The following is a 22,431-nucleotide window of genomic DNA, read 5'->3' on the forward strand; positions in this document are numbered from 1 at the left end:
TTCCGGGTTCAGAACCTCACCGTTCTGTTCTCGTGTCACAATAACGGAGAAAGTAAAGCTGAAGGAGGGCAACCTGGAAAAATATGGAGAAAGGGATCTTAAAGATCATCTGCGCCAGTCAAGGCGCGGTGGACACTGATTTTTTGGTGTGTAACCTCGGCAGCAGCGTGTTGGAGATCTTGTCCAGTTCGGACAAATGTCTTCCTTGTTGCCCTTTTAGGCAGCCGAAGGTGGTGGCCAGGACCAAAGTCAGAGTGTGTAGAACCAGAGACTGTCCGGGCTCCTGCCAGGCTCTGCACTTGTGCAAGAACTTCCTGTTCAGTGGATCCTGTCAATTCAATCTGAACAGGTAAGAAACACACTGAAAGATTATGGTATATGGTGTAGCTTTTAGCATTGTAAAAAGTGATGATTTAATTATGACCCTCTGGGTCATAAAATAATAAAGCAATATGCAGATGTGACCTTTTTAAAGTAGTTTAAGTGGGTGGAGTTTGTTAAAACCCTGTAATAAATGGCAAAAATAGGCAAATATATAGTCTGAAATAATAAAGTAACATTGTAGCTCACAGTTATTTCCAACAGGATTTAATTTAAAGTGTGTAGTCTCAGCTATGAATATGTGTTTTTATCACACGTATGTGTGTGTTCAACAGCAGGAGAGGATGCGTCTTCTCCCACGAGCTGGACTCGGGTCACAATGAGGCGATCCTGAAGGAGCACGAGCTGGAGCACCTGAGCAAGACAGAGCTGTGCACGCTGCTGCTGCAGAGCGACAACCACCTCCTGCCACAGGTGAGCGTGAGCGGGGTCACAACCACAGGGAGACTGTTCTGAACCTTCATCATCGTGTCTCATCTTTGTCTGCTTTGCTTTATCTCCTCTAAACCAGTTATGTCACCATTACAACACTGGTGATGATGTTGTATTTGTATTTGGTGGATGTAAGGAAGGTTTTGCTTGCAAGAGGCTGCACGTCTGTGAGAAGTTCTTAAACACCAGCTGCAACTGCTCTCGGAACCATGGTTTCCACACTCCGCAGACCTTAAATCTTCTTCAGGGTGTGCCCCATGACCTCGCCTTCAAGTCAATTTATGCAAATATCCAAGCCTTAAAGTACTACGACATCCAGAGCAACAGGGCCAAGAGTGGCAACCAGCAGCTGCAGGTCAACAAGGGCAACACAAACCAAGTGAAGAAGCCGAGCTTTTCCACCAATGATCTGGAAGACAATACTGATGCGGAGTGCCAGCAGCAGCCAGCAGAGGGGGCTGTTTCGACCACAACAATGGGAGCAGAAGCTAATAGCTGCGATGAGCAGCTTCCACTGGTGACGCCCCGCCTGCCGGTGCCTGGCACATATCAGCAGTCATCAAAGGGAAGCGTGGGCACCTTGACCTCAGTCATACCTGCCGCCGTCAACGCCGACGCCCATCAGCAGCTACAACGTGCCACCGCCACCTCGTTGTAAAATATAGGCAGTTATTTTGCCGTGGATGCCAAGTACTCACACCACTACACCAGCGACTCTGATGTCAGGTCCATGTTTGTGGTGAGGCTGCTGGTGGGGAAATACACCAAGGGATCCCCAGAGTACCGCAGGCCCCCTTCCAAGGATGGAGGGGACATCAACTTCTATGACAGCTCCGTTGACAACGTTCGTCAACCCTCCATTTACGTTGTGTTTGACAAACCCCAGATCTACCCCGAGTACTTGCTGCAGTATCGGAAGAAAGATTTCACATTTGTGCTAGCATCAGGAATAGGTAGAAGAGGCTCAGATATGAGTATGGACTCATTTGTGTTTTGCAACCATCCACCATCAGTAATCTACTGACATTAACCAGCCAGAGCAGCTACTTCCTGTCGGCCGTGTGCCTGCGGCGGCCGCAGGGTCTCGCTCCGGCTGTGGTGGCACAGCTCTCCAGAACCGACTGGAGCAGCTTGAAGACCTCCAGCGTACCATGGAAATCTTCTCTGTGTCACACTGACAGAGCCCATGAATTAAATATGAGTCATTTCCCTTTTGTTTTGTGTGCATCCCAATGGGTCTGTCCCCGGTGTTGCTGAGTCATGGTGGACTAGCTGAATCTAGGAACACCCCCATGGAGAGAAAACACAGGAAAAGCGGTCATCTTTATTTGTCCCTACGTTTCTACCCATGTACGCTTCTGTCGTGGATGCAGGATGGCAACACGAAGTCAGCAAAGACGGGTTGGTGCTGAAATGATGCAGCACGTGCCAATTTGGCCGATTTCATCATCTATTTATTTATTTACCCAGATTTGGTGCTGTTCAAATGACAATTGCCCCCTGATGTTCTAATTCAAAGCAATATATCAATAATAAATTCCACATTAGAGCATTTTAAACACACACACACATGTCCCCCTTTTATTTTCTTTATTCCCCTTGACCACAATTTCCTGCTGGCCAATCAGCGTCACGAACGGACTGCGGTAATGGATCGACAGCCTAAAAATCCCGGCATGCATTGTGGAGAGAGAGAGAGAGAGACTGAGGGGGAGAGAGTTGGAGCCTATAAATTGGAGGGACAACAATTGTTGCGAATTTATTTTTCTAATTTCTGATAGGATTTAGCTGTTTTTCCTAGTTGCGGCGTATTTACAATGATGCATAACTGAGCTGTTGATCAATGTGCACTGTCATTATTTCAATAAACAAAAATGGTTAAAGTATTACTCAGTAAAACGATGTGTGTGTGTGTGTGCGTTCCCGAGCGCGCCTTTCATTTGATTTTTTTATTGTTTGTTTTGTTTTTTATCGGAGGAACAGGGAGAAAAGTAATTCTTCGTTCTCATAGATGCACACTTGCGTGCGGCAACACCGCCCCCTTGTGGTAAATTAAAATATCACATGTATTTTTAAAAAATAAAATAAAGTTCACTTCCGGTTTCCGAACCTCACCGTCCTGCTCTCGTGTCACGACAACGGGGAAAGTAAAGCTGAAGGGGAGCAACCTGGAAAAATATGGAGAAAGGGATCTTAAAGATCATCTGCGCCAGTCAAGGCGCGGTGGACACTGATTTTTTGGTGTGTAACCTCGGCAGCAGCGTGTCAGAGATCATTTCGAGCTCAGACAAATTTGTTTTTTGTTGCCCATTTGGACAACAGAAGGTGGTGGCCAGGACCAGAGTGCAACTGTGCCAGACTAAAGGCTGCCTGGGCTCCTGTCGGAGGCTACACGTGTGCAAAGGCTTCCTGCTCGGTGGATCCTGTCAACCGATGCTGACCAGGCGAGGAATTCCATTAGAGATGGAGGAACAAAGTCATTCAATTTACCATCACATGTATTTTTGTGACAGAACTTTAATTTTCCGCTCAAAAGGAAGTGAACTCACGCGCATTAGCGGTTGCCTTTACAAACACACAAGCGTGCGAACTAATATTTCATAAACGCCCTTTTAGATTAATTTTTACAGTAAATTCTATTTGCTGCGTGTCTCTTTTACAGTCACACTATTTCCACTCACAAGTGTTTGCAAAGTTGAACCCACATGAAGGTTAAGCTAATATTAGGTTATAGCTGCTCCTAAATAGTAATGCAATTATTTAAAAAGACTTTGTGTGACTGTAGATTTAAACGATAAGATAAAGAGAAACGTTCTGTTTTGTTCACAGTGGAGGGTGCAGCTTCTCCCATGAGCTGAACTCTGAACACAACAGGAGGATCCTGGGGGAGCACGAGCTGGACGACCTGAGCAGGGAGGAGCTGTGCACGCTGCTGATGCAGAGCGACGACCAAATGCTGCCTCCTGTAAGGATGAATATGCACGCACGATCACCAGCTCCGGGTCCTAAGGCTCCTTTCCTTTTCTCTAACAGCATCTCCCTGTTGTCTCGTGCTGACTGTCACAGATATGCCACGACTACAACAACGGCCCAGGGTTGTTCGGACGGTGCCAAGGTGGTTATGGTTGCAGGCGGGTGCACATCTGCGAGAGGTTCTTAAACCATGACTGCAGATGTTCACGTAACCACACTTTCAGAGCCCCACACACACTAAAAGTTCTGCACGACATACCGGAACATCTCATTCACTCCTTAAGGTCGACTTACGCGAACATACAGGCTGTGAAGTACCATAAGGGGAGGCTTCGAAGCGACAGGCTCCATGGAGACAACCCGGAACAAAGCTTCTGATGTGAGAGGTGATGGCACCCAGGGGAGGAAGAGGACGTGGAGGAAGGAACAGCCGTCCAGAAGGAGCATATTCCATTGAAGACCTCCGCGTCGGCTTCAGTGTTTTAGAACTGATGGGCTTGGATGGCTGAGAATGATGTGAGAATGTACCAGAAAAGTCACCTTCAGTCTTTTTTAAATCACCGGTCACTACGGAGAGTTGTATAATCAGGCAGTTGCTCAATTCAGATCTGGTGAAAGTGAGAGACCCAGAGGAATGTCAACAACAACTGCGCGTCGGACTTATGTGGTCCAAGTGTTTGGTGTGTATTGTAGGACTCAGGACGTCCTTGCTGCACCCTCAGTCTGTCTGTTATTATTTCTATTAGTTTGATGAGCTGTCCTGTTGTTCATCACTGGGTTGATAAGCCAACGTATCACAGTTCGCTGTATATTTTCAATTTCCAAACCATAAAGTCAAATCTAAACTCATAAAATTGTTTTTCATGTTATTTTGTTGCATTTTTTGTAATAAGGCTTATTTATTTACCTTTTTCTTTTCCTATGACCTCTTGGGGCAGGCAGTCGTGTAGCTACAGCGCCCCCAGTGGACACCATCGGTATTATAATTAGGTCACGCCTAGGGTTAAGTTTCGGTTTCCGTTCTCCAGTCACGATACTTTTCTTCCCAACAACAACTCCGTCAGACACTCCGGAGAGCTCCGACATAATGGAGTCGGAGATCTTGAAGTTCATCTGTGCCAATCAGGGCGCGGTGGACACTGATTTTTTGGAGCGTAATCTCGGCAGCAGTGTGTTGGAGATCTTGTCCAGTTCGGACAAATGTCTTCCTTGTTGCCCTTTCGGGCAGCCGAAGGTGGTGGCCAGGACCAAAGTCAGACTGTGTAGAACCAGAGACTGTCCGGGCTCCTGCCAGGCTCTGCACTTGTGCAAGAACTTCCTGTTCAGTGGATCCTGTCAATTCAATCTGAACAGGTAAGAAACACACTTAAAGATTATGGTATGGAAAGTCAAAAAAAGGTTTAAACAGATTTGATCATGTGATTATGGACTCTGAAAAGATGACGTGTAGCTTTTAGCACTGTAAAAAGTGATGATGTCTCAGCCATGTCTCAGCTTGCCTCAGCTTGTTTATGTGTGTGGGTGTGTGTGTAAGTGTATTGTATGCATGTGTGTGTGTCTGTCCTTTTCTTGATTCTGTTGTTCTCTTTGCTGTTTTTATCCTTTGTGAGGCACTTTGTGCTACCTAGCGTATGAAAAGTGCCATATAAATAAACATTGATATTGATATTGGTATTGATTTAATTATGACCCTCTGGGTCATAAAATAATAAAGCAATATGCAGATGTGACCTTTTTAAAGTAGTTTGAGTGGGTGGAGTTTGTTAAAACCCTGTAATAAATGGCACAAATAGGCAAATATAGTCTGAAATAATAAAGTAACATTGTAGCTCACAGTTATTTCCAACAGGATTTAATTTAAAGTGTGTGAATATGTGTTTTTATCACACGTATGTGTGTGTTCGACAGCAGGAGACGATGCGTCTTCTCCCACGAGCTGGACTCGGGTCACAATGAGGCGATCCTGAAGGAGCACGAGCTGGAGCACCTGAGCAGGACAGAGCTGTGCACGCTGCTGCTGCAGAGCGACAACCGCCTCCTGCCACCGGTGAGTGTGAGCGGGGTCACAACCACAGGGAGACTGTTCTGAACCTTCATCATCACGTCTCATCTTTGTCTGCTTTGCTTTATCTCCTCTAAAACAGTTATGTCACGATTACAACACTGGTGATGATGTTGTATTTGGTGGATGTAAGGAAGGTTTTGCTTGCAAGAGGCTGCACATCTGTGAGAAGTTCTTAAACACCAGCTGCAACTGCTCTCGGAACCATAGTTTCCGCACTCCGCAGACCTCAAATCTTCTTCAGGGTGTGCCCCATGACCTCGCCTTCAAGTCAATTTATGCAAATATCCAAGCCTTAAAGTACTACGACATCCAGAGCAACAGGGCCAAGAGGGGCAACCAGCAGCTGCAGGTCAACAAGGGCAACAGAAACCGAGGAAGACGGGGAGGCCGAGTGAAGAAGCCGACCTTTACCACCAATGATCTGGAAGACAATACTGATGCGGAGTGCCAGCAGCAGCCAGCAGAGGGGGCTGTTTCAACCACAACAATGGGAGCAGAAGCTAATAGCTGCGATGAGCAGCTTCCACTGGTGACGCCCCGCCTGCAGTTGCCTGGCACATATCAGCAGTCATCAAAGGGAGCGTGGGCACCTTGACCTCGGTCATACCTGCCGCCGTCACGCCGGCGCCCAACAGCAGCTACAACCTGCCACCGCCGCCACCTTGGTCATACCTGCTGCTGTCAATGCCGGCGCCCAACAGCAGCTACAACCTGCCACCGCCACCAACCCGCCGCCGATCGGTCATACCTTCCGCCGTCAACACTGGCGCCCAACAGCAGCTACAACCTGCCACCGCCGCCTCGGTCATACCTGCTGCCGTCAACGCTGGCGCCCAACAGCAGCTACAACGTGCCACCGACCGCCTCGGTCATACCTGCCGCCGTCAACACTGGCGCCCAACAGCAGCTACAACCTGCCACCGCCGCCTCGGTCATACCTGCCGCCGTCAACACTGGCCCCACACAGCAGCTACAACCTGCCACCGCCGCCTCGGTCATACCTGCTGCCGTCAACCTGGCGCCCAACAGCAGCTACAACCTGCCACCTCCCACTCCGCCGCCGCCGCGCTTTGTCATAACCTGCTGCGTCCTTCCGGCGCCCACCCTCATCTACAACCTGCCACCTCACCCCACCACCTCCGAGTCGCTTTGTTCATACCTGCTGCCGTCAATGCCGGCGCCCAACAGCAGCTACACCTGCACCCTGACCGCTGCCACCCGGTCTTCCTGGACCTCCGCCGTCAACGCCGGCGCCCAACAGCAGCTACAACCTGCCACCACCACCTCGGTCATACCTGCTGCCGTCAACGCGCGCGCCCACAGCAGCTACAACCTGCCACCACCACCTCGGTCATACCTGCTGCCGTCAACGCCGGCGCCCAACCAGCAGCTACAACCTGCCACCACCACCTCGGTCATACCTGCTTGCCGTCAACGGGCGCCCAACAGCAGCTACAACAACCTGCACACCACCCGCCCGCCTCGAACATACCTGCCGCCGTCAACGACCGCGATAACAAGATGATGGCTCAAACACCAAAGGGCTTCCCATAGGTACAATGAATCCCATCGATGTGTCTGGACATATGTCCATAATGATTTGTTCATTTTTTCTTCAGATAAGAGTGAGATATGCATGGCCTTCATCAAAGGAGATTGTAAAAACCTGGGTGAGTCTGAAAACTCACTTATTTTTGTGTTTATTTTTGTATTGTTTTAAATAGCATTGGAATCATTGTTTAAAATTTTAACTGCTCTTTTGTTGCCAGAGCGATGCGTCCGGGCTCATGACAGGATGCCCTACAGATGGGAGGTCAAGAACAGTGGTCAGTGGTTCCCGCTGCCCAATAATGAGGAGATCGAGAGAGACTTTTGCGATCCTAAAATGACGTACAGGTATTAGCGAGTGTAAAAGTCCTGACACCTGTTGAACCATGAGCATAATCTCAAAATTACAATAAGGGAAGCCAAATGTTTCCACCTGGGCTGTAATCGAACCCAGGAATAGTTTTTAAAGCCATATTTTCTGTGCATCAATTGTGAATGTAAAGCCTCTTCACCTTGTACATGCTTCCCTTAGGGAACATTACTCGGCAGCATGGGATACATTTTCATTGTTATGCTGATGACACTCAGCTCTATTTATCCATGAAACCAGAGGAGACAGAGAAGTTAGTGAAGCTCCAGACCTGTCTTAAAGACATAAAGTCCTGGATGTCTTCAAATTTCCTCCTCCTTAACCCAGGAAAAACTGAGGTCATGGTGTTTGGTCCTGAACCTCTCAGGGATAGATTAGATCACATGATCACTCTAGATGGTATCCTAACATCTAGTCTCTCTGTGAGGAATCTAGGAGTAACTTTTGATCAAAATCTCTCCTTCAACTCACACATTAAATTAGTCTCTGGAAGTGCCTTTTTTCACCTGAGGAACATCACAAAGATCAGGAAGCTACTGACCCACCATGATGCTGAAAAGTTAGTCCAGCTTTTGTTACTTCCAGGCTGGACTATTGTAATTCTTTATTATCAGGGTGTCCAAACAACTCTTTAAGAAGCCTCCAGTTGATCCAAAATGCTGCAGCCAGAGTTCTGACAGGTATTGACAAAAGAGATCACATAACTCCTGTAATGGCATCTCTTCATTGGCTGCCCGTTAAATTTAGAATAATTTTTAAAACCCTTCTTTTGACCTACAAGGTCCTCAGAGGCCTAGCTCCATCCTACCTGGAGGAGCTAGTGATACCTTATCAGCCCAATAGACCGCTCCGCTCTCAGAATGCTGGTCTACTTGTGGTTCCCAGAGTCTCTAGGGGTAGAATGGGGGGCCGAGCATTTAGCTACCAGGCCCCCCTGCTGTGGAACCAGCTCCCTGTCCAGGTACGGGAGGCTGACTCCATCGCTACTTTAAGATCAGACTTAAAACCTACCTCTTTGAAAAAGCTTATTGTTGTTGATTCTGTAGCTCCAGTTATTATCATAGACAGACAAATTATCATACTTAGAGGGTCGTCTAATTGTTAGGTTAACATCTTAGTTATGCTGCTATAGGCCGAGGCTGCCGGGGTCCAGAAACATGATCACCTGACAGGCCTCTGTCACCCCACTGGGTCATGGCTTCCTCTCCTCTCCTCTCCTCTCCTCTCCTCTCCCCCCCCCCCCCCCCCCCCATCAGCAGGAGGGTCCCCCTACATGAGCCTGGTCCTGCTCAAGGTTTCTTCCTGTTAAAGGGGAGTTTTTCCTTGCCACTGTTGCTTCTCTGGGGTCAGGCCCTGGGATTCTGGAAAGCGCCTTGAAACAATTTGATTGTATAAGACGCTATATAAATAAAGATTGATGATGATGACGATGAAGCCCGAGTGGTCAAATATAAAAGTGAACGGTCGATTAGAACAATCCCGATCAGTCTCTCCTTCATGTAGTTCCAGCAGACCACGAGTCAATTTTGACGAAATGACCTGTGGGTACCGCGAAGTTCGAAGAATTTCTACCTGCAACTCGCTGCTGGAGCCGGACTTCAGCCTCGCCACCGAATGGCTTTGGTACTGGGAGGATGAGCGTGGCAAGTGGAACCTGTACGCTTCTCCCGTGAGTCAGTCAGGAAGTTCAGTCATCATTAAACAGATACAACACACAGCACAGCCGGTGGCCACTGATCAGTCGTGTAGGAACAAGAGCTGGAAAACCATCGAAGTTGAAAAGCAGCTCCTCGATCATCATTGCTGATGTTCTCCACGGTTGGCAACAGCGTGTGTCATGTGTGGCAGGACGGTGGACACGGTCCCGCAGACGTGGACAGCTCCGTCCTGGAGCGGAGGTTTCTGAGCGATGCTAACGATGTTGTCAACTTCAACGCTCATTCACAGAAATATTGCCTCAGATTCAAGGGTAAACCTCCTAAAGTCTCACACCTGCCGTGGATCGATCGCTGACGTGCTCTGACCAAAGGGTTTTTGACCCCAGATATGCTGCAGACAAACATTACTTATGGAACCAAGAGGGCGGTGAGAAGACGGCCTCGGTTTGTCTCTGCAGCTGATGTCCGAGACGGCAGACTGAGGTGGGTGTTCCCAAAGTATCCTGGCGTTTTTATGGCCACACCTGGAATGATTCTCATGTGTGTTCGGAGTGCAGGAAGCCTGGAGAAGAAGTGGGTTTTGCTGCTATACCGAACCACTGGGACAAGAACCAGCTCCCTCAAACAGGATACAAGGTGTGAAGTGTGTGTCAAAATAAGAGTTACGTCTTGTAACATCAGATCAGCGCGATGCAAAAAAAGTATCATTTAGGAGCCGTGAGAGGGAAATCCAAAGATCTGACTGCTCCTCGCTGCTTCTCCAGAGAGTCCCCCTTGTGTCCTCATCGGATGAATATAAGGAGGTTGAAGCACTTTTCTGTAAAACCATGAGAGGTTTTGACATTTCCAAGATCGAGAGGATTCAGAACAAAGCCCTGTGGGAGGTCTTCCAGCTGTGAGCGAGCAACCACATCCATCACCTCAAATCTCGGAATTGTTCTTGTCGTTTATGTCCTTTACATTGGTCTTCCTGCATAAATCCAGGCAGAAAACCCAGATGAAGAAGAAGAACGGTGGCCATCCGGTGCTGGAGCTGAAACTTTTTCACGGCACCGACAATCAACACGTGGACACCATCTGCCACAGTAACTTGGACTGGAGACTCTGTGGCAGTCATGGGACAGCTTATGGCAAAGGTTAGTGGGAATATATGTTCTTTAGATTTTAGGCATGGGGGCGCGATCGCAGGTGTCAAACATCTGTCAGAGCTGCCAACATGTGAATCACTTCATAAAAAGTGCCTCCATCTTGTTATCTCGGCCGTTTCTCAACTTTTGTACTCGTCCCTACTTGCGTTCTCGTGTACTTGTGAAATGACATCAGTACCGTTCCAATTCTGAGTACACAAACTGACAATTACATCCCAAAATTCACACATGTCCCAATTTTCCAAGTATGCAGCAGATGCCATTTGTGTGGACAGCTCAGTATCCCACAATGCATCTCACCTCAGACAGTAGCTGCAGCAGTGGCCAGTGCATACTTGGAAGTTAGGAGTTCACAAGTGAACATCACAACATTGATAGTTTGATGTTCCTCTTGTGAACTGCTGTAATGCATACCAGTACATACTTGGAAGTACGCACTTTCCACCATTGCTGCTGCTCCTGCTGCCCAGGTGAAATGCTTTAAGACAGTGATAATTACTAAAATATCCTCCTGTGCCCAAATATAGGCAGTTATTTTGCCGTGGATGCCAAGTACTCACACCGCTACACCAGCGACTCTGATGTCAGGTCCATGTTTGTGGTGAGGCTGCTGGTGGGGAAATACACCACGGGATCCCCAGAGTACCGCAGGCCCCTTCCAAGGACGGAGGGGACATCAACTTCTACGACAGCTGCGTTGACAACGTTCATCAACCCTCCATTTACGTTGTGTTTGACAAACCCCAGATCTACCCCGAGTACTTGCTGCAGTATCGGGACAACAATTTCACATCTGTGCTAACATCAGGAATATCGAGAAGCTCAGGTATGAACTCATACCTGGCCAGTCAGGTCAGCACACCTTCTCACCAGCCCAGCGTATCATTTTCCACGGCTACTGCTTCGAGTACCTTCAGCCAGCCCAACCAGACGAAGGCGTCAGAGGAGAAATCCTGCATCCTTCATAGGCAGACTGTTTTTGGTCATTTTTGCTTTAACCTAAATCGCACTTTTGTTGATTGAATACAGTAATAGAAGGGTTAATTAAAACACACACACACACACACACACATGTCCCCCTTTTATTTTCTTTATTCCCCTTGACCACAATTTCCTGCTGGCCAATCAGCGTCACGAACGGACTGCGGTAATGGATCGACAGCCTAAAAATCCCGGCATGCATTGGAGAGAGAGAGAGAGACTGAGGGGGAGAGAGTTGGAGCCTCTAAATTGGAGGGACAACAATTGTTGTGAATTTATTTTTCTAATTTCTGATAGGATTTAGCTGTTTTTCCTAGTTGCGGCGTATTTACAATGATGCATAACTGAGATGTTGATCAATGTGCACTGTCATTATTCAATAAACAAAAATGGTTAAAGTATTACTCAGTAAAACGATGTGTGTGTGTGTGTGTGTGTGCGTGCCCGAGCGCGCGTTTTATTTGATTTTTTTTATTGTTTGTTTTTTTTTATCGGAGGAACAGGGAGAACAGTAATTTTTCGTTCTCATAGATGCACACTTGCGTGCGGCAACACCGCCCCCTTGTGGTAAATTGAAATATGTATTTTTAAAAAAGAAAATAAAGTTCACTTCCTGTTTCCGAACCTCACCGTTCTGCTCTCGTGTCACAATAACGGAGAAAGTAAAGCTGAAGGGGAGCAACCTGGAAAGAGATGGAGAAAGGGATCTTAAAGATCATCTGCGCCAGTCAAGGCGCGGTGGACACTGATTTTTTTGTGTAACCTCGGCAGCAGCGTGTCAGAGATCATTTCGAGCTCAGACAAATTTGTTTTTGTTGCCCATTTGGACAACAGAAGGTGGTGGCCAGGACCAGAGTGCAACTGTGCCAGACTAAAGGCTGCCTGGGCTCCTGTCGGAGGCTACACGTGTGCAAAGGCTTCCTGCTCGGTGGATCCTGTCAACCGATGCTGACCAGGCGAGGAATTCCATTAGAGATGGAGGAACAAAGTCATTCAATTTACCATCACATGTATTTTTGTGACAGAACTTTAATTTTCCGCTCAAAAGGAAGTGAACTCACGCGCATTAGCGGTTGCCTTTGCAAACACACAAGCGTGCGAACTAATATTTCATAAACGCCCTTTTAGATTATTTTTACAGTAAATTCTATTTGCTGCGTGTCTCTTTTACAGTCACATATTTCCACTCACAAGTGTTTGCAAAGTTGAACCCAGATGAAGGTTAAGCTAATATTAGGTTATAGCTGCTCCTAAATAGTAATGCAGTTATTTAAAAAGACTTTGTGTGACTGTAGATTTAAACGATAAGACAAAGAGAAACGTTCTGTTTTGTTAACAGTGGAGGGTGCAGCTTCTCCCATGAGCTGAACTCTGAACACAACAGGAGGATCCTGGGGGAGCACGAGCTGGACGACCTGAGCAGGGAGGAGCTGTGCACGCTGCTGATGCAGAGCGACGACCAAATGCTGCCTCCTGTAAGGATGAATATGCACGCACGATCACCAGCTCGGGTCCTAAGGCTCCTTTCTTTTCTCTAACAGCATCTCCCTTTGTCTCGTGCTGACTGTCACAGATATGCCACGACTACAACAACGGCCCAGGGTTGTTCGGACGGTGCCAAGGTGGTTATGGTTGCAGGCGGGTGCACATCTGCGAGAGGTTCTTAAACCATGACTGCAGATGTTCACGTAACCACACTTTCAGAGCCCCACACACACTAAAAGTTCTGCACGACATACCGGAACATCTCATTCACTCCTTAAGGTCGACTTACGCGAACATACAGGCTGTGAAGTACCATAAGGAGGCTTCGAAGCGACAGGCTCCATGGAGACAACCCGGAACAAAGCTTCTGATGTGAGAGGTGATGGCACCCAGGGGAGGAAGAGGACGTGGAGGAAGGAACAGCCGTCCAGAAGGAGCATATTCCATTGAAGACCTCCGCGTCGGCTTCAGTGTTTTAGAACTGATGGGCTTGGATGGCTGAGAATCATGTGAGAATGTACCAGAAAAGTCACCTTCAGTCTTTTTAAATCACCGGTCACTACGGAGAGTTGTATAATCAGGCAGTTGCTCAATTCAGATCTGGTGAAAGTGAGAGACCCAGAGGAATGTCAGCAACAACTGCGCGTAGGACTTATGTGGTCCAAGTGTTTGGTGTGTATTGTAGGACTCAGGACGTCCTTGCTGCACCCTCAGTCTGTCTGTTATTATTTCTATTAGTTTGATGAGCTGTCCTGTTGTTCATCTGGGTTGATAAGCCAACGTATCACAGTTCGCTGTATATTTTCAATTTCCAAACCTTAAAGTCAAATCTAAACTCATAAAATTGTTTTTCATGTTATTTTGTTGCATTTTTTGTAATAAGGCTTATTTATTTACCTTTTTCTTTTCCTATGACCTCTTGGGGCAGGCAGTCGTGTAGCTACAGCGTTCCCAGTGGACAACATCGGTATTATAATTCGGTCACGCCTAGGGTTAAGTTTCGGTTTCCATTCTCCAGTCACGATACTTTTCTTCCCAACAACAACTCCGTCAGACACTCCGGAGAGCTCCGACATAATGGAGTCGGAGATCTTGAAGTTCATCTGTGCCAATCAGGGCGCGGTGGACACTGACTTTTTGGAGTGTAACCTCGGCAGCAGTGTGTTGGAGATCTTGTCCAGTTCAGACAAATGTCTTCCTTGTTGCCCTTTTGGGCAGCCGAAGGTGGTGGCCAGGACCAAAGTCAGACTGTGTAGAACCAGAGACTGTCCGGGCTCCTGCCAGGCTCTGCACTTGTGCAAGAACTTCCTGTTCAGTGGATCCTGTCAATACAATCTGAACGGGTAAGAAACACACTTAAAGATTATGATATGGAAAGTCAAAAAAAGGTTTCAACAGATTTGATCATGTGATTATGGACTCTGAAAAGATTACGTGTAGCTTTTAGCACTGTAAAAGTGATGATTTAATTATGACCCTCTGGGTCATAAAATAATAAAGCAATATGCAGATGTGACCTTTTTAAAGTAGTTTGAGTGGGTGGAGTTTGTTCACAGTTATTTCCAACAGGATTTAAATTAAAGTGTGTAGTTGTGTCTCAGGTATGAATATGTGTTTTTATCACACGTATGTGTGTGTTTGACAGCAGGAGAGGGTGCGTCTTCTCCCACGAGCTGGACTTGGATCACAATGAGGCGATCCTGAAGGAGCACGAGCTGGAGCACCTGAGCAGGACAGAGCTGTGCACGCTGCTGCTGCAGAGCGACAACCGCCTCCTGCCACAGGTGAGCGTGAGCGGGGTCACAACCACAGGGAGACTTCTGAACCTTCATCATCACGTCTCATCTTTGTCTGCTTTGCTTTATCTCCTCTAAACCAGTTATGTCATGATTACAACACTGGTGATGATGTTGTATTTGGTGGATGTAAGGAAGGTTTTGCTTGCAAGAAGCTGCACGTCTGTGAGAAGTTCTTAAACACCAGCTGCAACTGCTCTCGGAACCATGGTTTCTGCACTCTGCAGACCTCAAATCTTCTTCAGGGTGTGCCCCATGATCTCGCCTTCAAGTCAATTTATGCAAATATCCAAGCCTTAAAGTACTACGACATCCAGAGCAACAGGGCCAAGAGTGGCAACCAGCAGCTGCAGGTCAAAAAGGGCAACAGAAACCAAGGAAGACGGGGAGGCCGCCGAGTGAAGAAGCCGAGCTTTACTACCAGTGATCTGGAAGACAATACTGATGCGGAGTGCCAGCAGCAGCCAGCTGTTAGATCCATTATGTTAAAGTTATCTCTTATTTGCTTTTACCTTGTTATATTCCTTATTCTTGCCATAGTGTCTCTCATTACTTAATGCTTCTATTATTTGCTAATGCTTAAGGTTCGTGATGCTTGGTATGTCACCTCGAATTTCTCTGGTCGAGGGCAACAGAAATGCGGCGGCGGCTGTTGGAGAAGTGGCATTGACTGGAGACAGAACTGCAGGGCCGAACCCAGGAGATGTTCTCTTAATCTGTCTGATATAGAAGAATGTGCTGTTTGCGAGATAAGCTAATCAAATCAGTGAAGGACTTCTGTAGCTAGGGACCTCCTCATTTCAATAAAAGAAGGATGGCGGGAGGTGTGCGTCAGAACGTGTTGGAGATCTGTAACTGAGCACATCTCTCCGTTCTCCTTGCAAGTAAATTTCAAACTGTTGTCTTTGCCTCATTTGTGTTTCTCGTGTTTCAGGTTGTTTGAACCTAACATTTTGGTCCTTCGAGCCGGATTCCAACACACCTGAAGGGTCCATTGGGTGAGGCTGAACCTCAGGAAAGACCGTGGCCACGGCAGGCCGCCTCAAAGCGACCTAAGATACCCTTTCCGGGACTGGGCTTCAGCTCATTGATTGGACCCTGACGGTTGACGGAATTCCAGGAGGAAAGACAACAGTGGTGAGCATGTCTTGAATTCAAAAGTGTGTGTGTGTGATGATTGTCGGGGACTTAATGTAAAAATTGCGATAGACACTAAGGCAGTGTTTTGGGAGAGAGGAACCCGAAAGTCCTCTGTAAGACGCAATGAGAAACAAACCCTGTGAATACTAGTCAATGGCAGGTAAACAAGAGTACTAAGGGAAGTACCAAGGCAGGGCGAGGGAGTCCTGGCCACGTGAAAAAGAAATTACCGTAAGTCACGACAAATCATCCAGAGTGATTGTGAGTGTGAAAGGATTGTTAAATACCACTAGGTATTTTCAATCATACCAAAGCGGTGGGACTGTAAGTGATAAGGCCCTTGTGGATGCAGAGGCAAGACTCTCCACTCGAAAGAGTTGAAGTGAGAAGTACCACAACGGTTTGATTAATTATCACCCCACTGAGATCAACATCCCAGTTTTAGGTCACCCTATGTGCAAGACTGGACCAAATTCTAAAAAAAAAACAAAAAAACGGTAAATTAGGATAAGGTTAACTCATAAAATAAAAATAATAAAATTAATCATAATAAAAGCAGATAGAAAAGGTAGAGCTAAAAGAAAAAATCCAATCCTCCAAAAATGGGGACAAGTAAAAGCAAACAAAGGCCCAGAGATGAATTGCGGTGTAAGGATTGGAAATTCATCGACGGACAATACTCCCATTTTTCCAGTAAAGAAACAAAGTCCATCTGCAGGATGGCGCATGGTTCAGGACTTACAAGCCATAAATGATGCAGTAATACAGAGAGCTCCCTGCGTTCCAGATCCATATACGCTCCTGAATTCTTTAGATCCGAAAGCTAAAGTTTTTACTGTAGTTGATATCAGCAATGCCTTTTTCTCTGTACCTGTTGATAAAGACAGTCAGTTTTGGTTTGCATTCACATATGAAGGCAAACGTTACACTTACACCAGATTACCCCAAGGTTATTGTGAAAGCCCAACTATTTATTTTCAGATGATGACAGCAAGTATGGCTAAATTCCACCCTCCCAGTGGGAGTCAAGTATTGACTCATGTAGATGATGTTTTATTAGCATCTGAAACCTTAGAAGCATGTAAAACAGACACCATAGCACTTCTTAAACATTTAGCAGAAGAAGGCCATAAAGTAGGCAAAAGTAAACTACAGCTGTGCAAAACTGAAGTAAAGTACTGGGGTCACAACCTGAGTGCAGGAGGAAGAACTATCATAGAAGGCCATAAAACAGCTATTCTGCAAGCTCCAAAAACACAAACTAAAAAGCAAATGATGTCCTTTTTAGGACTAACTAATTATTGCCGCAACTGGGTGCCAAATTATGCTGAAATTACAGCACCGTTGCAAAAATTGATGTATGAAGAAGATTTAAAAATGACTTTTCACTAAAATGGACTGAAAACGCAGAAAAGGCCTTCCGTGACATTAAGTAAGCTTTAGTGTTGAGCACAGCTTTAACTTTGCCAGATTACAGCAAACCTTTTGTTCAGATGGTTGATTGCAAAGGACATTTTATGACCTCGGTCTTAGCTCAACAATGTGGGACCAAAATGAAACCGATAGCATATTTCTCGTCTAAACTTGGCCCTGTAGCATGTGCTCTTCCACACTGTGTGAAAGCTGTGATTGCAGCGTCTATGGCTGTGGAAACGAGTGCTTCTATAGTGTGTTTCATCCTTTAACGTTGAAAGTACCACATGTGGTGTCAACTTTGTTGTTGCAGACAAACATGACTTTCTTATCACCGGCTAGACATTTAGCATGCATGGCAACACTTTTATCACAACCTCATTTGACAATAGAGAGATGCACAACCTTGAATCCTGCTACACTGTTACCTCTCCCAGATGATGGAGAACCACATGACTGCCAAGAATTAGCTGAACAATCTGCAAAAAGTAGAAGCGATTTAAAAGATCAACCTTTAAAACAGGAACAGTTTTGTTTGTAGACGGCTCCTCAAAGAAAAACGATTTTGGTAAAACCAAAACGGGCTATGCCGTAGTAGCACAGACAAAGGTGATCAAAGCAGAAGCCCTGCCATCAAATTATTCTGCACAAGCAGCAGAATTAGTGGCTCTTACTGAAGCATGCAAAGTAATGAAAGGAAAAGATGTGACCATTTACACAGACAGCCAATATGCATTTGCTACAGTGCACGTCTTTGCTCAGCACTGGAAAAACAGAGGAACGGTGACCTCAACAGGTAAACCAGTAACTCATGCAGCTCCTTTAACTAATCTGTTAAATGCAGTACAGCTGCCGAGACCAATAGCTCTGTAAATGTGTGCGGCGCATACATCAGAAACAGACAATGTTTCACTAGGCAACGCATTTGCTGATAAAACTGCAAAAGCAGCAGCAGCAGGACAAGTCAAATTACTCCTGCTCTCAGATCAAACTTCAGTAAACAGCGACACGCTTAAAGAAATGCAACAACAAAGTCCACCTGCCGAAATAGATCTATGGATTAAAAACGGAGCAACCTTAAAAGAAGACATCTATGTATGACCAGCAGGAAAACCTATCGTACAAAAAAAATGTATAAATGGGCTGCTATATGAGTCATGGTGTAACACACGTCTCAACAGGAGGGATGGTAGGACAGATACAGCAGCATTATACAACCTATGGATTTAATTCTTATTCAAAAAATTTTTGTAGAACATGTCTGACGTGTGCGAAACACATTCACAGGGAAATCTGAGACCCAGGAGAGGAAAATTCCTGCTCCCCAATATCCATTCCAAACTATACATATGGACTTCATAGAATTAAATAAAAGTGAAGGGAAGAAATACTGTCTAGTCATAATAGATGCATTTTCAAAATGGATAGAACTATTTCCAACAAAAAACCCAGATGCGCTAACAGTTGCTAAAGCACTCTGCAAAGATATCATACCCAGATATGGGATCCCAGAAAAAAATTACTCTGATAATGGTACTCATTTTGTAAATCAAGTTGTTAAAAAGATCAGTGTTATGTTTCATATTGACTTAAAACACCATTGTGCCTATCATCCTCAGAGCGCAGGCTTAGTTGAAAGAGCTAATGGCACTATTAAAAACAGACTGAAGAAATGCATGGAAGAGACGGGGAGACCGTGGACACAATGTGTTGATTTGGCTAAGCTCTATATAAACATTACAAGCACCGCAGGCCTTACTCCTTATGAGATCTTATTTGGAAGACCGTACAGGCTTCCTCAGTTCACAAACTACTGGGAGACAAATGACGAGTCTAATCTAGCTGATTACATGAGAAAAATGTTAGAAAAACAAAAACAAGGTCATGAAACTGAGACGCCCTCTGTCTCCCAACAGAAAATCCAACCGGTGGAGCCAGGCGATTGGGTCCTAGTGAGAAGCGTAAAAAAGAAACACTGGTATTCACCTAAGTGGGAAGGACCTTACCAAGTTCTTTTGTCTACACCTACTGCTGCTAAAATAGCTGAAAGATCAACCTGGGTACACCTCACTCATTGCAAGAAGGTCATTTCTGTTGAAAACTCCGACCGGGAAGGTGATGCAAAGTCTGATAATAGGGTGGACTTAGGCGAATAGAGCCTGGGTAGACCCGAAAGTCAGTGAAGTTTTAAGAGCCGCCGACTCATTTAGGGAGGCTACTTCAACAGGTTATGGTCCATAAATAGTGTACCAATTTCACAAACATCACAAGGACAGCAGCGGGTAAAATAAACAAAGATAGTACGGAACGAAAGAAGAGAAAAAAAAAAAAAAAGAGAGAAATACGGACGATTGGCTGTATGATGCTGTAGCATACTAGCCTCGGTGCTAATTGTAATCATAGTATTCCTGATAATCACAATAGTTATACAAAGTCCCCAACTCAGTTGAAATCAGATAAGTTCAAATGACTCCCAAGTGGCTACAGAATGCAATTAAATGTTTGGGAGTGTGTATTTTTTTCATATGTTTGTTTTTATTTGTATGGTACCTCTGGGAACCCCCGGGTTCAAGATTGAACATTACCAAAATACGGCATGGCAAGCGAAGTGTAAATAACAACCTAAAAGACCAGGTGACTGCAGCAGCATTTCTTCGATAGCACCACAGGTGTGTCTGCCCTCAAATACGAGCACGACCGTGACAATTCCTTTCACCAGCCTTAGCAGACCTAGCATCTTTGGCAGAAACAACGCTGCAGCATGGAAAGATTATCCTTGGTATGTAACTACAGGCAGTACATCACATGCAGGAAAGTGGGCGAATCTAGTTGCAGATCCAAAAGGTCATGACTGGAGATCATGGTCGACTAACCCCATAGCTCAACACCAGAGAAAACTGCTTAAGGTCGCCTATGATGACAATAAATTCGTGATAACAGTTAATCTCACCGGAAACAATACCCTGAATCCGCCCGGAAGCAGCAAAAGCAATACATGTTGGGTTTTGTTATTTTGGGCGTGGATTGGAAGCGCAGATGTAGACTTTCCTGTGACACTTTGTCAACTGCCACCGCAATCAACAAATGGCAGTGAAAAGATTGAGCCTAAACTCTCCCCTGTAGCCAGAGGAAGAGGCATTAAAGCAATCACAAGCAAGCTAGATGTGGATGACTGGTTTTTGGCTTATACGGGAATTTCAAGAGACATCAACAACTGGCTCCTGTTGGCAGAGCAAGCAGCAAATGTGACGAGAGAAGATTGTGTTGTGTGTTTAGGCCCGAGACCTATCCTTAAAGTGATACCAAGCCCGGTGTCCGCAGACTGTGTACTTGAGTTAATGACTAAAACCAATCCTAATTTTTTGTGTCAACAATGGGACAGTGTGTTTCCTCTTACTAAGACTGAGAAGGAGAAACCCATATTCTCTAACAGAATGGCTCCTGGAAACTTTACATGCGTAAATTTTACCGGAGGAATGGAGAATCTTGGCAATCTTTCCTCACGCGTTTGTATGAGTGTTAACACGCTGAACCAAAGTAGGATTGAGGTAGTGTCCCGTAGTGACATCTGGTGGTGGTGTGGGGATGAGAGACTGTTTGATACATTGCCTCGGAGAGCTACAGGACTATGTGCTTTGGTAACACTTCTTATGCCAATTTCTGTTTTTCCTACGTCGGCTGATCAATTAGTCACTCACACGCATAGATTTATGCCTGAACAGTGGCGCCGCAATAAAAGATCTGCATGGCAATCTGAAAATGTTCCTACGTATATTGATGCTATCGGTGTTCCACGCGGTGTTCCAGATGAGTATAAATTAGTGGATCAAGTAGCTGCTGGTTTTGAATCTTCTATCTGTTGGTGGTGTACAATAAATAAGAATGTAGACAGAATCAACTACATCCATTACAATGTTCAACGTTTAGGAAATTGGACTCAGAGCGGTTTTGAGGCTGTTCACAGCCAACTGTCGGCTACTTCCCTTATGGCATTCCAGAACAGGATCGCAGTGGATATGTTGTTAGCTGAGAAAGGTGGTGTGTGTGTGTGTGTGTGTTGTGCTGTGTTTGGAGATCAATGTTGCACCTTCATTCCTAACAACACTGCATTGGATGGGAGTCTCACACTGGCCATAGAAGGCCTGCGCACCCTGAACAGCAAGATGAAGGAGCACTCAGGAGCAAAGACCGCGATGTGGGACGAGTGGATGAATGTGTTTGGGAAGTATAAGACATTGGTTACATCTATTCTAATTTCTGTAGCTGTTTTTGCTGCAATCCTTACCTTGTGTGGATGTTGTTGTATTCCCTGCCTGCGTTCTCTTATTAACCGCCTTATCACCACAGCTATCGCTCCCATGGAAAACCGAATGGCCGAGTTGTATCCCTTAATCAGCAGACAAGAACCGGATTTGACTACAGACTCTGAAGACTATGAGGGAATTGAGCTAATTTTCCCCTGAGTGTAAATGTATTTGTGTTCATAAACATGACTTTGCAACCGAAAATCTACTGGAAGAGGTTGTTAAATGGCTGAGAATTTGAAGCAAATATGTGATAAACAGGAGGGAAATGTTAGATCCATTATGTTAAAGTTATCTCTTATTTGCTTTTACCTTGTTATATTCTTTATTCTTGCCATAGTGCCTCTCATTACTTAATGCTTCTATTATTTGCTAATGCTTAAGGTTCGTGATGCTTGGTATGTCACCTCGAATTTCTCTGGTCGAGGGGACAGAAATGCGGCGGCGGCTGTTGGAGAAGTGGCATTGACTGGAGACAGAACTGCAGGGCCGAACCCAGGAGATGTTCTCTTAATCTGTCTGATATAGAAGAATGTGCTGTTTGTGAGCTAAGCTAATCAAATCAGTGAAGGACTTCTGTAGCTAGGGACCTTCTCATTTCAATAAAAGAAGGATGGCGGGAGGTGTGCGTCAGAACGTGTTGGAGATCTGGAACTGAGCACATCTCTCCGTTCTCCTTGCAAGTAAATTTCAAACTGTTGTCTTTGCCTCATTTGTGTTTCTCGTGTTTCAGGTTG

General features: G+C 45.7%; 4 protein-coding genes and 1 long non-coding RNA gene across 11 annotated transcripts in view; 4 read left to right on the plus strand and 1 right to left on the minus strand.

Moving 5' to 3' along the window:
- LOC130519339 (zinc finger CCCH-type antiviral protein 1-like) lies at positions 1-2,378 on the plus strand. Of its 2 annotated transcripts, none has more exons than XM_057022705.1 (3): positions 1-349; positions 660-795; positions 893-2,378. In XM_057022705.1, exons 1-3 carry the CDS (start codon positions 84-86, stop codon positions 1,469-1,471), a joined length of 981 nt encoding a protein of 326 aa, XP_056878685.1. In that variant the 5' UTR covers positions 1-83; the 3' UTR covers positions 1,472-2,378. The 2 variants fall into 2 exon arrangements, with proteins under 2 accessions (XP_056878685.1, XP_056878683.1); XM_057022703.1 differs by having other exon boundaries at positions 4-349; positions 657-795.
- LOC130519365 (uncharacterized) lies at positions 1,322-7,465 on the minus strand. Its single transcript, XR_008948286.1, has 3 exons — positions 7,344-7,465; positions 6,727-6,852; positions 1,322-1,409 (listed from the first exon to the last, which is right to left on the minus strand). It is a non-coding gene; the product is annotated as an uncharacterized LOC130519365 (long non-coding RNA).
- On the plus strand, positions 2,900-4,655 carry LOC130519344 (protein mono-ADP-ribosyltransferase PARP12-like). 6 transcript variants are annotated; one of them, XM_057022715.1, is made up of 4 exons: positions 2,935-3,299; positions 3,643-3,778; positions 3,880-3,994; positions 4,071-4,655. In XM_057022715.1, exons 1-4 carry the CDS (start codon positions 2,992-2,994, stop codon positions 4,097-4,099), a joined length of 588 nt encoding a protein of 195 aa, XP_056878695.1. In that variant the 5' UTR covers positions 2,935-2,991; the 3' UTR covers positions 4,100-4,655. The 6 variants fall into 6 exon arrangements, with proteins under 6 accessions (XP_056878691.1, XP_056878697.1, XP_056878692.1 ...); XM_057022713.1 differs by having other exon boundaries at positions 3,880-3,965; XM_057022716.1 differs by having other exon boundaries at positions 3,880-3,928.
- LOC130519305 (protein mono-ADP-ribosyltransferase PARP12-like) overlaps positions 4,798-22,431 on the plus strand; it is a 23,150-nt gene continuing 5,516 nt past the window's right edge. Inside the window, 14 exon segments of the mRNA XM_057022639.1 lie at positions 4,798-5,139; positions 5,695-5,833; positions 5,931-6,308; positions 7,384-7,405; positions 7,471-7,521; positions 7,621-7,747; positions 9,273-9,438; positions 9,618-9,738; positions 9,814-9,910; positions 9,985-10,063; positions 10,192-10,322; positions 10,412-10,563; positions 11,103-11,225; positions 11,228-11,366. Of these exon segments, the coding sequence (XP_056878619.1) occupies positions 4,874-5,139; positions 5,695-5,833; positions 5,931-6,308; positions 7,384-7,405; positions 7,471-7,521; positions 7,621-7,747; positions 9,273-9,438; positions 9,618-9,738; positions 9,814-9,910; positions 9,985-10,063; positions 10,192-10,322; positions 10,412-10,563; positions 11,103-11,225; positions 11,228-11,366 (1,991 nt within the window). The 5' untranslated portion in view covers positions 4,798-4,873.
- On the plus strand, positions 12,416-13,867 carry LOC130519352 (protein mono-ADP-ribosyltransferase PARP12-like). Its single transcript, XM_057022729.1, has 3 exons — positions 12,416-12,512; positions 12,896-13,031; positions 13,130-13,867. Exons 1-3 carry the CDS (start codon positions 12,502-12,504, stop codon positions 13,415-13,417), a joined length of 435 nt encoding a protein of 144 aa, XP_056878709.1. The 5' UTR covers positions 12,416-12,501; the 3' UTR covers positions 13,418-13,867.

The sequence above is a fragment of the Takifugu flavidus genome, chromosome 22 (genome assembly GCF_003711565.1).
Source record: "Takifugu flavidus isolate HTHZ2018 chromosome 22, ASM371156v2, whole genome shotgun sequence".
NCBI lineage: Eukaryota > Metazoa > Chordata > Actinopteri > Tetraodontiformes > Tetraodontidae > Takifugu > Takifugu flavidus.

Excerpts from the sequence above, each read along its gene's own strand:
- LOC130519339 (XM_057022703.1), top strand. The coding sequence starts at position 84 with ATGGAGAAAGGGATCTTAAAGATCATCTGCGCCAGTCAAGGCGCGGTG. Across the intron at positions 350-656 it reads TGTCAATTCAATCTGAACAG|CAGGAGAGGATGCGTCTTCT; the intron begins GTAAGAAACACA and ends TGTGTTCAACAG. Across the intron at positions 796-892 it reads ACAACCACCTCCTGCCACAG|TTATGTCACCATTACAACAC; the intron begins GTGAGCGTGAGC and ends CCTCTAAACCAG.
- LOC130519344 (XM_057022711.1), top strand. The coding sequence starts at position 2,992 with ATGGAGAAAGGGATCTTAAAGATCATCTGCGCCAGTCAAGGCGCGGTG. Across the intron at positions 3,300-3,642 it reads GAGGAACAAAGTCATTCAAT|TGGAGGGTGCAGCTTCTCCC; the intron begins TTACCATCACAT and ends TTTTGTTCACAG. Across the intron at positions 3,779-3,879 it reads ACGACCAAATGCTGCCTCCT|ATATGCCACGACTACAACAA; the intron begins GTAAGGATGAAT and ends TGACTGTCACAG.
- LOC130519352 (XM_057022729.1), top strand. Across the intron at positions 13,032-13,129 it reads ACGACCAAATGCTGCCTCCT|ATATGCCACGACTACAACAA; the intron begins GTAAGGATGAAT and ends TGACTGTCACAG.